General features: G+C 44.9%; 1 protein-coding gene across 1 annotated transcript in view; it reads right to left on the minus strand.

The window, feature by feature from the left end:
- The window catches only part of prdm5 (PR domain containing 5), a 54,528-nt gene extending 42,176 nt beyond the window's left edge, over window positions 1-12,352 (minus strand). Inside the window, exons 1-9 of the mRNA XM_062556508.1 lie at window positions 12,149-12,352; window positions 11,465-11,548; window positions 9,987-10,109; window positions 7,822-7,989; window positions 7,230-7,411; window positions 6,655-6,753; window positions 4,916-5,037; window positions 2,873-2,952; window positions 1-14 (exon numbers count right to left, since the gene is read on the minus strand). The exon at window positions 1-14 is cut by the window's left edge and continues 71 nt beyond it. Of these exons, the coding sequence (XP_062412492.1) occupies window positions 1-14; window positions 2,873-2,952; window positions 4,916-5,037; window positions 6,655-6,753; window positions 7,230-7,411; window positions 7,822-7,989; window positions 9,987-10,109; window positions 11,465-11,548; window positions 12,149-12,247 (971 nt within the window). The 5' untranslated portion in view covers window positions 12,248-12,352. The remainder of the gene's footprint in view (window positions 15-2,872; window positions 2,953-4,915; window positions 5,038-6,654; window positions 6,754-7,229; window positions 7,412-7,821; window positions 7,990-9,986; window positions 10,110-11,464; window positions 11,549-12,148) is intronic.
- Window positions 12,353-15,000: the final 2,648 nt, after the last annotated feature.

The raw sequence follows: 15,000 nt of genomic DNA on the forward strand, positions 1-15,000 counted from the left end.
AATACCTCGTGCACCTATAGGATCACAGAGATAACACATTACCTCAGCCCAAAGAATAACACTGGCAACCAGTCTGCTGGCTTTCCAGTGACAGGGGGACGGTTTACTCATCTACGGCAGTGCTGGCCCGAGGTATTGAGGTTACAGAGTTGTCTTTATGGCCCAAGGGATGAGATTTGGTTGCCCATTCAAACTTGCACTGTAATCTTGGGGAAAAAACAATCCTCAACCCTTGCAGACATAGAAGAAGCATTGCAGATTCTCTGTCCAAAACACACATACACTGTCAGTGACACACACACACGTACACACAGACACACACTCACACACACACACTCACACAACACCATCACACAGACACAGACACTGATACAGACAGATACACACACACACACACACACACACACACACACACACACACACACACACACACACAGACACACACACACACACACACACACACACACACACACACACACACACACACACACACACACACACACACATCATCTGGAAATGTAATTAAACTGCCTGAAAGCTTGACTAGCTCTCTGGCTCTCAGCTGCGTCACAATAGTGCCTATTATGAAAGGTTCCTCTGCAAAGTTATGATAATACAGAGTGTGAATACCACTCAAGTATTCAGAGTTTGCTGTGGTCCATATTAATCACTGCTTATTTATGGTAACATAATGTTGGACAACTTCGAAATGTATACAATTCTAACAAATCAGGATTAACAGTTACTCATCCCGACTGATAACAACTAATTTAATCTTCATTTTGGAACAGCTACGTTTTATGTAAAATGTTATCCGCTTAACAACTTTGCACATAACACTAAATAAATAAATGTAAGAATCCTGCTCCAAAAGTTCTAGCAATCCATCTCTAAACTGACCAGAAAAGCCAGCTACACTAGAGTTTTCTCAGTTTCCTGATTGCAATAATTGTGTTAATAATGGGTTTCAGTGGCATTGTTCCTCTTTAACAGCTGTGCAATTGTAGAACATGGCACTCTTTTAAAATGGCACACTATTTGAGGAGCAGATCATCTCAGTAATAGAATGTGATGGTACAAATAAAGTCTTGATCTCTGCATGTCTTGTTCTCGTCATGTTTCATATTTAGCCATCAATGGGAACTTGTCAGACAAAAGCAAACAGTTGGAACTCCATTAAAAACCAACAAAGAACAACTGCAACAAGAAACTGAGCTATGAGGAGAAACTTTCTGGATCCATTTTGTCGAGACAGAGAAGTCCCCGTGCTTGAGCTGAGGAAAACTGAAAGCTTTGGTGGGCACCCAAAGGTTAACTCTCCCCTGAATGCATTCAATTTGAATGAGAATGAGACACATCGGCTTCATGTTAACAGGAGAAAATGGCTCGTTTCATAGATAAATGCCATATCCATGGTCTGAGCCATCCAGATAGCTCTATGATGAATCACTTTTACTGTCTCTTCTGAAAGCCTTCAGCGAAGCCCGGGTGTCAGACCGCGTCTCCATTGTCTTCGAGGTCGGCGTATAGCACCGCTCGTGTGTATGCAAGCAAGATAGTAACATTAACGCCTCGGCCCTGCCTTAAAGGCCCCAGCTTTAATTAAAAGAGTGGAATGGCTGCTTTGACATTTGAGAGACTCAAAGCCACATCTGAGGAGGGGAAATTATATTTTTTCGCAGAGATCAAAACGCGCGGCGGCAGATGGCTGCCGGTCATTTCTGGCTACCTGCGGGAGAGGCGGCGCTGCGGTGTCTTCCGAGACGCGCTAACAGCTCGTCCGCGATCACATTTCTGGGCATAAACACACGTACACAACGCCTATTCAGCCTCGACAACTTTGTGATGACTCTCCTTGAAAGACAAGCCTCCCTTGGAGAGTTTAGTGATGTCCCAGACTGAGATAATTGTACAAATACACATTTGGCGGGCTAATTACCGACATCTCCTCTCCTGGTTAGCAGAGGTGGTATGACCTTTGTGGTGAAAAAAATCAAGCGGAACAATTAGACCTGATGTCGTTAAATATGGAATGCGATGAGCTTATTATTGTGTTAACCTTGTCTCAAGTGCTTGGCGTAGGGATGCTAGTATACTATTACTGTTTGTCCAGTGTGGTTTCAAAAGCTTTGCCTTTAGCATGTGAGCACTCCATGTGTTAGAGTAATACATCAAAAGTGCCTTGTGCTTTATCACTGCTTGAGATGACATTTTGTCTCACGGTGAAGGTTTTTGGGGCCAGACGACTCCTGACGCCGAGGTTAAAGTCTTTTTGTCTGCTCACAGTGGCTCTTGAGTTTCACAAGGTCCACAGGGATGGGCTCGTGAAACAAAAACCGACCTTCCTCCTCTGTGTCACAGAGTCGGAAAATGTTACAATGTTAACATAAAGTTAAGCTCCCACACTGTGTGTGTGAGAGAGAGAGAGAGAGAGAGAGAGAGAGCAAGAGAGGGAAAGCAATATAGAAAGAGAGAGAGAATGAAAAGAGGATGAAGAGAGAGACAGACAGAGAGAGAGATAGAGATAGAGAGAGCAGAGCAGAATTGGAGGAGAAGGGATGCTTTCAGAAAATCTAAAAATCAGGTGACAAAAATCACGAAAACTAAGACACGGATGGATTGAAACGCACAAGACAGAAACCAGAGCCCTTCAGAGACCAAAAAAAAGGTAGGAGACACTGCTGGAGGGCTGAGATGGAAGAAGAGAGGGAGACATTGCTAGAGGGATGGAGGGGAAGAAAAGAAGGAGACATTGCTAGAGGGATGGAGGGGAAGAAAAGAAGGAGACATTGCTAGAGGGATGGACTGAGTAGAAGAAGAGAAGGAGACACTGCTGGAGGGATGGACGGGGTGGTTAGCGTTGACCTCTGACCTTGCGATGCTCCTGAAGGTTGAGCGACGACGAGCATTTCTTGTTGCAGATGGTACACATCAGTTTCCTCCGAGCGCTGCCTAAAAGCACCAAAAAAAAGAAAAAACAAGCGAAGGATTATACTCGTGGAACTCGCAGGCAACACACTCAGATTTCTGTGAACTCCTCAACACGTTTTAATGGACTTCATACGACGCTGAGTGTGAACTGATGCAGTGTGTGTGCCAAAACTCACTCCAAAACTCACTAAAGCAGCTGTTGTACTTGTCTACAGAAAGAACACAAAGATGAACACATGGCCCGTGTGGAGTCAAAGTCGGAGTACTCATGGACCATCTTAAGATGGCTGAATTCCTGAGCTCAGCATATGCCTGAGTTGTTACAACGTTTGGCTAACATACAGGGGCTAAAGCAGGATTTGAGCTGACAGCTATGCCAACTGTTCCAAGGCCTCATTCCAAAGAGATACAAAGAAATCCTCTTCCCACTTTGACAGGGGGAATCTTTTGCCAAACTTCCATGCAAGATCTTACTGTGAAAAAAAAAGACAAAAAAACAATGGAATCTCAGCTCGACGGGTTGTTTTTGCCAGCATGGGACGGGGGGTTGGTGTGGGAGGATGTGTATTTTCTGTCCGTTTGGCCAGGAGCCAAAAGTAGTATATTTCGTCCCAGCGCTCTTTCGACCTTCTCCCGCGTGCGTGCTTGGAGACGCAGTGGTGGCGTGCAGGTGTTACAGCCATGAAACAGCGCAGCTCCACAAACGGCGATAACGCAGTCAAGAGTCGCCTCGAGAGCCAGGAAGTGGCTGAGCGGAAAACATTAAGTGCCCACAGACAACTCTGTCTCTCTTCTCCTGCTACGGTCCACTCAGACATGCGGCACTCACTAAATGACAAACACACACACACTCACACACTCACACACTCACACACACACACACACACACACACATACACACACACACACACACTCACACACACACACACACACACACACACACACACACACACACACACACACACACACACACACACACACACACACACACACACATCTAACGGGGGTGAAAGGTCAAATGCCAGCTGTACTTCCTCCTCTTACAAACCGGGTGTCTGGAGATGAGCGCCTGAGCAAAACAGGCTCGCTGATGACCAGGGAGAGCAGGCTGTCAGCTTCCACCGAGTCCTTCTCAAGTTTTAATAAGGCCGTAAAAAAACTTATTACGCGGGACAACAGAGCACCCCTCCACCCACACACACACACGCACATGCACACGCACACGTACACGCACATGCATGCACACACACACGCACACACACTCTCACGCACCACCATATCTTCTTCCTCTCCGAATCTCTCTGACATCAACTGGCCAATGGGTGAGACTGGTCTCTGGGGGCCATCGCCACCACTTCCCCCCTCCTGCTCGCCCACGTAGCCGCCCGCACAGCCACGGCCAGGCTCGGCTGCCTAATGCAAGACAGAGCCTGGCCCGGGGATAAGGCTACGGCTCAGGCCAATGAAAGGCATAGTTTGGCCGCTACATCACCGCAATGCACCACGACGTCATGCGTCCAACGGGCTCAACGTGCTCTCGCCATGAACTCCAACCGACGGGGTGGATCTTTTTCTGACAAGTCATTAGGCTCACATTATGCCTTTGTTTAAACAGCAGAGTTTGTGGTGCGTGTTCGTTTTCGAAGACACGGAAATGAGGGGAAGGATGGATTAATGTGGAAATGATCTTGAGCGTGAGCCGAAATCACACACGGACTAGTAGGAAGAGAGTGGAGAGAATATCAAAGTATGACCACAACAAGCCATTCATTTAATCAGCGTTGCAGTGTTGCTAGGAGGGTCAGACCCATTTAGGTGAAGATGAAGTATTGGACTTCTCCAAAACATTGACGCAAAACTATTAAATGTAGTCTCTCACATGTGTCTCTCATTGTGTCATTTTGTGCTCTAAAAATGGCCTGTGCGTGCATGCGTGCGTGTGTGCGTGCGTGCGTGCGTGCGTGCGTGTTTCCTGTGTGCTGACCTGTATGCACGTTACCCTTGTGTTTCTTCAGTGCATCTTTGCTCTTGAACCTCTTCCCACAGCTCTCCGCTTTACAAATGAACCTGGCATCTCCTTTACAGGCCTCTTTGTGTTGTTCAAAACTACACACACAAACACACACACACATTAAGTGAGAGAGACAGAGACAGAGAGAGATTTTTAAATGATTCACCATTACAGTATAAATTAGTTAAAGGTATACTATGCAGGATTGGCGATTTCATCGCCGGTTTCGCTTTCACTTTTCATTTTCGCTCGTTTTATGCTTGCATATTTCTCTGCAGAGCTTCCCCTACAGCTTTAGCGTGTATATTTGACATAACTCCTCAATCGGTCAGTCTGCCGTGCCTTTTCATGAGACTTTACATGACACTTCCTGGAGTAGAGCATGGGTGCGTGCCCGGTGTCTCCTGAAGTTGCAAGTGTGGTTTTACCGCTACAGACCACTAGAGCGGCCAAAAAAAAACACTGTTCGACCGGTAATGACCGTAATGACATATAATGATTTAATCATATATAACAGTATGGAACGAGTTGATTAACTGAAAAACGTTGCATAGTATTCCTTTAAATTAAAATCCCCCAATCTGGGCTATATAGGACACTATAGCCCAGAACATCTACACCTTGCTATCTTAATTCCTCAATCCTTTCTATGTCTCCTCTCTATGTTGGCCTTCCATACACCCCTGAGAGGTCACAGTCAAGAGTCTTTTCATCTGTGATCCATAATTTGTGGAATGATTTACATAATACTCTTCTTTTGTTTTGGGATCTTAAAAAGGCGTCTAAACACCCATCTGTTTACCTTATTGTCAACTAACTAATTCTCACAGACTTGTGGTTTGTATATGATTCTGGATACTGTTACTATTATGTTACTCTGACTAACAGTGCATTTAGTCTATTTAGTCTATTACTAATATAATAACAATTGTACTAATGTAATGTTTATCAATGTCATTGTAATTCGCCTTGGACAAAAGCGCCTGCTGAAGTACCATAAACATAAACATAAATAATTTGCAAACAAACAACTAACTAGACAAACAACTCGATCCATTGTGTAAATTGCATGCAGATCTGAAAGGGAGACAGAAACAAGGAGGGACAGAGAGCCAAAGAGATGGAACAAATTACATGAGATGTTGCTCATGGCCTTGCGTATCTGGTCCAAGGTTCCCTCTCTAAATCAAATATAAAATTCCATGACTTTTCCCTGACAAAAAAACATGAATTTCCATGACTTACTATATAATGAATGGTGCAAAAAGTTGGGCTACTTAAGCAAGCAGTAACGCTAATAACCAGATGTACACCAATTCTGCATGGACATATTTGTATCAATGTTTTAAACTGCTTCAACAAAATGACCTTATATTGCATGACTTTGCCCCTAAAATGACACATCTCCCTGACTTTCCATGTCTGAAATAGACTTTCCAAAATCCATGATACCGCAATTTCCCGACTATAAGCCGCAGTCTATACATTGATTTTGCAAAATTTCTTCAGCTATGAGGCTAATACATGGGTGTAGTTAATGGTATTAATAATATGGTTTTGTTTATTTTAACTTGCATAAAACACTGCCCTGCAGCTTATACACAATGCGGCTTATATGCAGGAAATGACTGTATTCCAAAAAATTCCATGACCCGTGGGAACCCTGCTGGTGGTCAGTGTGGTTGCCGTGGCGTTTAGCTAGCCTACTGTACCTGGACTCGGAGGAGAAGGAGCTGTGGCAGAGCAGACACTGGTGGGCCTTCGCCGAGTCGCCCGCCGTCGGGGCCTGGCTCTCCGTGCAATGCAGCACACTGGCGAACAGAGAGGACAGAAAGAGAGAGCAAATCAAAGGCTGGTCTCAAGACACGGCTGTACAATGTCAAAATCATCGCAGGACACAGGCAAAAAAAACACTGAGATACAACTGCAGAGGCTCAAGTCATGGCCTCAAGGAACTCCCAGTCTTGTAGCGAGTGCTCGCTTTGTGATGAGGACACACAGACGCATAATGCAACGCTGGTTTGTTCACACGCTGCTGACTGTTTAAGCCATTAGTCACAAGCCAAGTCTGAGGTAAAGTGGAGGAGGATGTTTACACTGATCTAGATGTGAGTTGCATGGTGTGGTCTCTGTTGTGGAACTGCGCTGAGATCAGTTCTATTCTTCTCACTGGCACAGGAAATGGAATAGGATGTTTACACTGACGTAGACACGAGGTGTCTGGTGCGTTGCGGTTCTGTTCTAGCACTGTGCTGAGATCAGTTCTATTCTATTCTACTCTACTCACTGGCGCTGCAGGGCCTGCTTGACGGGGAACTTCTTGCCGCAGTTGCGGCATTTGAACTCCTTCTCCTCCGTGCTGGGCCTCTGGTGCAGGCTCTGGAGGTGCGCTGCCAGGATCTCCTCGCTGGGGAAGCTGCTCTCGCACAGCAAGCATGGGTGGTCCTCCTTCTTAATGGTCAGCTCTGCGTGTGGAGAGACACAGGCAGACAGACAGTTACTTCACACTACACACTTAATACACACACACTTAATACACACTATCACTACCAGGGCAGACAGAAGTTCTCTATCCAGTAAAAATAATTAGCCAACGAAAAGCAATCTCAGAGGAAAGCATCATGTATGAACTGTCCCAGATGACACTTGGGTCTAGTACTCATTGGAAAGCAGGTTTGGGTCTTAGCATGAGGTCATTTCCTGAACTCATTGTCCATCTTTAGCTCCATTTTGTTCCCCATCTGATTTGTACTAATATATCAGTAAAGGTTAGAAAGCCAAAAAATAAACAAAACAAGATGGCTAGTACAGTACATTTCAACACAAGAAGCTCCACAGATACCAGAGTTACTAATGTATGGCTTTCATTGGTGATTCATACCTTCACTGAGATGCTTGCTCTCAACACTGCTCTCATCTCCATCCTTGATGTCCTCCTCCTCCTCCTCTTCCTCTTCCTCCTCCATGTCACTGTCCAGATAGCCAATGAGCAGCTCTGTGTCGGTTTCAATGTCGTCCACAGCCAGGTAGAAGATATTCTCTCCATCCTGTCGACCAAAAAGGCAGACCATAAAGACTGTCAAAGTGATCAAAGACATTCTCGTAAAGCAAAAAAATATATGTAAGGTTCAATTAAAAAAAGGTTGAGAATCAAAGACAGACTAAGGTCAAACAGGGAAATAATTTCTGCCTTATCACAGCAATGTTACTGTGTTTTATTAAGGCCTGACAGGCAGCTCCTTGACTTGTATTGATGCCATACAGATTGCATGCCTCAGGGTATGGTAAATTAATTAAATACACGCACACCCAGACACATACACACACACACAAATGCACACACATTCATACATGCATGCACAAACGCACACACACATGCAAGCACACGCAAACGCTCACACGCATACCAACTTTTGACATACACAACATGAAGGACCCAAGTCCCATTACGATGAGACATTGGTCTGTTCGTCTGCTAGTCTTGATTAAGGTCAAAGGTCAAGCACTTGGAGCCCTAAATATGTTGTCTTTTAACGTTCATTTTCCAAAGGTCACACACGAATGAAATCAAAGTGTCCCAGTCCGTCTTCCTCTGGATTATAAATATGCACATATATTAATCTGAAAAGAAAAAAAATGCTATAAATGTCACAGCTGATGGAACCCAGAGCTGGAAGCGCACATGTATGACCTTTGAGCGGCTGCTGGATTTTAGCGCTGTAGCATTAATGGCAAAACCATAGACTGCAGACCACAGGTCCTGGGCTAACATGCTTCTCTGCAAGTCTGCTTTATTATTAGAAGTCTGAAATTTACCAGTGCTTCATCTCTCTCTCTCTCTCTCTCTTTCTTTTTTTTTTTCTCTCTCTCTCTGTTTCTCTCCTTCTCTCTGTCTCTACAGATGCCATGTCTGTGTTTGGGTGGGCCTGAGTTATGGGTGGGTAGGACTTGCAAGAACTACTGGCATTTTAAAAATACAAGAAGGCAAAAACAAAAATAAAACAAAAAAACCCACAGCTGGAAGAACTCTTCGGTGTTTGTTTGCTGTTCTGATGAGTCACACTATTTGTCCCAAATTACGTGGATCTTGGCTACACAGACATCAAATTTATCTTCTGTTCAAGGCAATAAAGGGCAGCAACTACACAATTGACTTTACAGTTGACCTAAAAGCCTCACAGGGCATTCGGAGCACGACCACAGAGAGGTAGGTGAGCGGTCAAAGTCTTCTGCTGAAGACCTGTGTTTAACCAAGGCTCATTACACACAAGACACAGTTATCAAACAAACCCGAGCCCTGCATCACTCGCCTCAGACCTCTATCAGAGAACCGATTTCACAACATGTCTGCATGCGTAGACAAAACAAACCGTCCAAGTGCCTCTTTCTGCCTGTCTGCTCTTCTCCTCAGGTATATTTAGGCCTGCTTACTATAGGTGTGACAGGATAATCTAACATCATGACTGGATGAGTTAGTCCTTTCTCATGAATCCTGCAATTCCCTTCTGTCTTGGTGCTCTCTCGTGATCCGTCTAATCTGGTCTTTGGTATTATTTGCCCTCAATGGTGCCTTCCAGGCAGCGCTGCCTTCAAGGCACTACTCCCCTCAGTTTAGGGGGTAGGATGAGGGTTGAGGGGGTTAAGGTTAGGAATAGGGTAAAGGTAGTGCCTTTTAGGCTGTGCTGCCTGGAAGGTGCCGTTGGGGGCAAAAAAACACCATTGAGCCGTCTAATCTCCTCTTTTTATAATTCCCTTTCCTTGTTCATTTCTTCTTTATTGGCTCTCTTCTCTTTCCCATTCTTTGTGTCTATTTCTCACAGTCCTTTTTCCTTTTTCCCCTGTGTTTTCTTCTCACTCTCTCGTCGTCTCTCTTTCTCTCCTCATTTCCCTCCCTCCATCTCTCTGTTCTTAACCCCCACCCCCACTCCGCTCTCTCTCTCTCTCTCTCTCTCTCTCTCCTGGCTCTGAGTCTTGGAGTCTTTGAATCTGGCTGCGCGATAAGACTGGAGGTGTCGTTATCTACGGAGCACCGGCTGGCTCGTACCTGAATGGCCGCCAGGTTCTTCTGCTCCTGCGACGGCGCCTGGTGGACGAAGCGCAGCCAGTTAGCGTGCCGAGGGTTGCTGGCGTCCAGGATGTACAACACGTCGCCTTTGGTCCCCCGTACCTGCGAGACACACAATGGAAAACCTGCCAAAACTGGTCGCCACCGCAGCACTGAGCCTCCATCTAAAGGCCCACACTCCCAACAGACACCAACAGAGCACAGAGCCCAACAGAGCACACTGGCGTTCAAAAAACGCGGTTGATTTTCACAGGCATGTTATTACAAGTCAAATGTAACATTATGTTCCTCGCTGGAAACCAGTACGTGCATTTTCAATGTTTCTGTCAGCTAATCAGTTCATCCGTTTGACAGTTTTGAGATGATCTGAATCGTTCTCTGTCTGGATATGTGAGTGCTCAAGCACTTCAATTAGATGCATTGCACTCAAGTTATCAAGTGTTCTAAAACATGCTGCCACTTTCCTTGATGTTAAAATAATGACTACATTATTCTACAGAGTGGGATAGTATCTGTGGCCAACAAAAACCCAAGGCTAATAATTACCGTCTGATGATTACTGAACTGCTCAAACCCAAATCATTAAATTGCTGTTATAGTCTTACACAAAACTGCTTTATATACTAAGTGTACATACTTCGGAGTTCAAATATCTTCCCAGACTTGATAAAATTGGCTAAAAAATTGTAGTGCAGAGATTGAAAATTGCCCCATTGAATACCAGAGGATAATATCATACGGTTTAAAAATATAAATCAAGATTTGAAAAAGCTGTTATTACAGATGTCACAAGAGAATTTGAACCCAATGACATCAAGAAGGTAAAAATTACAGCCGTAGTGCATATATAAACACACGACACACAGACTTCAGTGTTGCAGACACTTGTGTACATTCAGTGAGGCTATCTGTGTGTCATTATATCCTTGTAGGGGAATCTAACAATTACATCAACTTATATTGTGGTGCACTGTGTGGAATTTGGCAAGCTGGAACTTCAGCAATACAACGAGATGGCACGAGATAAGTATGAGCCGAGATGAGCACATCGTCTGTATGCCTGCTCCAATTAGACATTACTTGGAAGCAATCCAGTGAAGGGTTTTGTGCTGCTTCGGAAAATGAAAAAAAGATTGAGACCCTTGAGTGTTTAAAGAATAATTTTCTACTACTTCTCTTCATGAAAAAAAGTTATTGTCTCTCTATTTGTCTATGTATCTGTGTCATTATGTCTTTCCATCAATCTGCCTTCATATCTAACTATATTTCTATAGCTACTACTGACATCTGTCACATTCAACATTGAGCCTTATAGGAACACACAGACGGGCACGCACACACGCACTCAGACTGATAGCCATATGTATCAGATACTGTAGGGTACAAAGGAAAAGCATGCATGGGGTGTGATGATGTCAGTCCTCAAATCCACAGTGAGCCATCATGGATTACTGCACCTCCCACATCAATCGCGGATCCATGCTCTCATCCATATCGCTCGGCATTTTCTTCTCTCCGGCAAATGGGCCAAACTTCTCTCCCTTAGACAAAACAGTTAAATATAAGCCATATGACAAATATGAATAGTTACACTGTATAAAAGTTATCCGTTACAAAATACATAGACTCTTAATTGTAGCCTAAGCTGTACAAAAGTTAACTGTTGGCCGTTCAATGCTTCTTTGGGGCAATTCTTGATTCATTATTATTCTTGAAAGTCACAAATGAAAACTGTAGGCTACCCTTCATCTAAGTGTCTTTCATTGTTCTACGAATGTTGTATAATTGACAGCGCTTCATTTACAGTTGGTACACTTCAGCGTAAACGGGCATCAAACTAGGTAGTTTCGTGTAGCCTACGCTGCAAATGCGCGAACAGCAGATACATTGGAAATACTATGCTGCAGCTGGACTATCGAGGCAGCAAACGTCCACTCCTCCATACGTGGCAGTTCACGTCAGCAGCTGTAAAACGAACAGCGAACTTGCTATCGCTATGCATTTAAACCACTCGTTTAAACCTTACATCGTGGTGAGAAGCCAGCATAAACGTATTTTTCCTAAACGCGGCAGCATATTAGTCTAAAACGCGTCTCCAATTGTGTATTTGTTTTCGTTTTTCCTAACTCAAATGAACAAACCTTCTTGACTCTTCTCGCGGTGTAAAGCCCGATTCCGTCTTGGACCTTAGATGACTTCAGAGCAAATCTGTCTGGCACGTACATACCCAACATTGTCATTGCTTAAAACGAACTTTTGTCTGTTGAATAACAGTTTGTGTAAACTAAAACGAGACTACTTTAGGATGTTTTCGTGTAGATGGGAGGTTTTTCTGGGTCTGTCTTGGTGTCCAGGTTAGACTTCCATGTTTCTCTCTCCGTACAGAGGAAAGCGGAGCTCTGATTGGTCGAAAGTTTTGGTAGCCAGGAGCTATGTAAAAGCTCCAGGGATGCTGCCGAGTCATGTTTGTTGGGCACATCAGACAGTCTTTGTCACTCGCTTGGTATTCATCCTCCAAGTTTAAGCAATATCAACATTTTCTACACAGTGAACGATGAAGTGATATGTGGAAAAAATAATTAAATAAAATTGGACTCAATAGTGTAAACAAGTTTTGTGGCATGTGAAAATGTAGTCTACTGTGCCAGAAACTCAGTGACTGACAATATGAATTAAAAGGCAAACGTCTATTTACCATGGTTAATGACAGTGTGGTAAAAGGCTATACCAGTCCCCTCCATGGAGAGGGTATAACTTATGCCAACCTCAGCGTTATGTGTAATTAACTGAAGGCAGTAATGAATGTGAACATCAGCTTTCTGTGTGTGTCTGTTTATCTGTGTATTTTTCTTAGAGAGAGCTTGTGTGTGTGTGTGTGTGTGTGTGTGTGTGTGTGTGTGTGTGTGTGTGTGTGTGTGTGTATGTTTGCATGCGTGGGCGGGTGTGTGCGTGCCTGTGTGTACTGTGTCTGGACAGTTGAAATGACCACATGTGTCACGATGTGAACCCCAACTTTGTACCTGGCTAGACTTTAAAGCCTGTCTCAGACCATTAGTCAGAAATAGATGTCTCCATTGAAGAACACCAAACTCAAAGAAACATTTAGTGTACTTTCCCTATGAGAGTCATCAGTGTAATCAACAGTGTAAAAGTAGGACCTCTATGCGTGTGTGTATGCACTTGTGTGTGTGTGTGTGTGTGTGTGAGTGTGTGTGCACGCGTGCGTGTGTTGGTGTCCTTGATGATGATGTGTTTGTTTACAGGGATAGACGCGTGTTTTGAACACACACCTTCCCCAAATCGGACTGCTCTCTCTAATCAAAATCACTTCACTCCTCTGATTTGATGTTTACAGTGACTCTCCCACGTGTTTATCTGGAGAACTTCCTGCCGCACTGTGGTGGAACTGTTCAGCCTCGTTATGACTGCCTCGATTGGTTAAATTCACGGTCATGTGACAATGGTGGTAATGTGTGAAGATCGTTTGCTTAGACACTACAAGTGGCTTCACATGAAGGAGTCTGTTGACCGGCATAAACACTGAATTATGTCATTTTCCCATCTTGGGTAAAGAAGATTCCACAATTAAGAGAGGTTTCCTGTTATTAGAGCACTTGTGTGTGTATCAACACTAATGGCTCAATCGTGGGAAACACTTCTCTTCCAATCGTTTTAGTGGAATAGCAAGTCATAAGAGAGGCCTATTAATTTAAATCTCAAAATCGTTTAACTTTAAAATAAACGACTGTTTACACAATGTGTTTATCTTTCAATAAACAAGGCAGTGTTTGTTCCAAACAAGAACCCAACTCGAAAGACGAGCCATATCTTCCCGTACTCTTTCTCAGATACCCAGTCACTTTCCCTTTTCTTGGACAGCACTTGGTAATCAATTGCCCTTTCATTCCTGCCCCCCGTTCCTTTGGTGCTGGCCTCTCCTTGTGTTTCGCCGTCTCCCGTCCGTTTTCTCAGGCCCAGGTGGTATTCGTATTGTGCTGCCAGGGTGACGGACAGGATGGAAAGTGCCGGCGGTGGGGGTGCAGGGGTGAAGTTGTGGAATGACTGAGATGGCCGCCGCTCTGAGAGAGTCCATTGTGTGCCCCCTTTTGCCCCCGCTGACCCTTGCTGACCCCCCCTCGTCAGCTCTAAGGCCTTTGGGAGCTCTGTGTGTGCGTGCGGGTTTGAAATGATTAGGCGGACTGACCCAGACCCCCACCGCCAGCGACACCACCCTGCTCAGGCCTCCTTGTCCGTCAACTTTCACTTTTCCGTCTGCAGCTATAGTGCTGGCCCCAGTGACCACAGGCTCTGTGGTTTGCTGAACATACACACGGAGACATGCATAGACACACACACATGCAAACTATGCACACGCAAGCATGCACACACACACACACACACACATATACACATACAACATGCAGACACACCCATGCACAACCAAAACACCCCCCACCCTCTCTCTCTCTCTCTCTCTCTCTCTCTCTCTCTCACACACTGTTGCACACACCCTCCATCAAATACACACGCACTCCATCAAACACTCACGCACACACACACACACACACACGCACACACGCCTGCCCTGGAGATCTGGAGGAGCCGGCTCAGATCCTCAGCCACTACAAACAGAGCTCCACTAGAACCCAGGGCATTGTAAATGCGGCCAGACCAGAACTGCCTCCGTCATAAACCCGAGACAGGACCAGCCCAGGGGAGCGTCCATCCCGGCAGCGCAAGGGCCACTGAACCCAGCAGAACCCCAGGCCTGTAACCTGACAGAGCGCAGCTCGGGGAGAACTTATAAGAGCCAACCACTCCCCGACGCCCGGGCCAAGAGTTTGCGCAGAGGGCCAAGAAGCACAGAAACCACATTTAGAACATGGCAGAAGACTCCACCGAAATAAATACTCTCTGAGCTTTGCGTTTCTTTTTTTTGCATTTTCTCTTTTTTTTCATGAGCAAATATTTTCACTGCAGGGAAACCTCACTC

This window comes from Sardina pilchardus, chromosome 15 (assembly GCF_963854185.1).
Source record: "Sardina pilchardus chromosome 15, fSarPil1.1, whole genome shotgun sequence".
NCBI lineage: Eukaryota > Metazoa > Chordata > Actinopteri > Clupeiformes > Clupeidae > Sardina > Sardina pilchardus.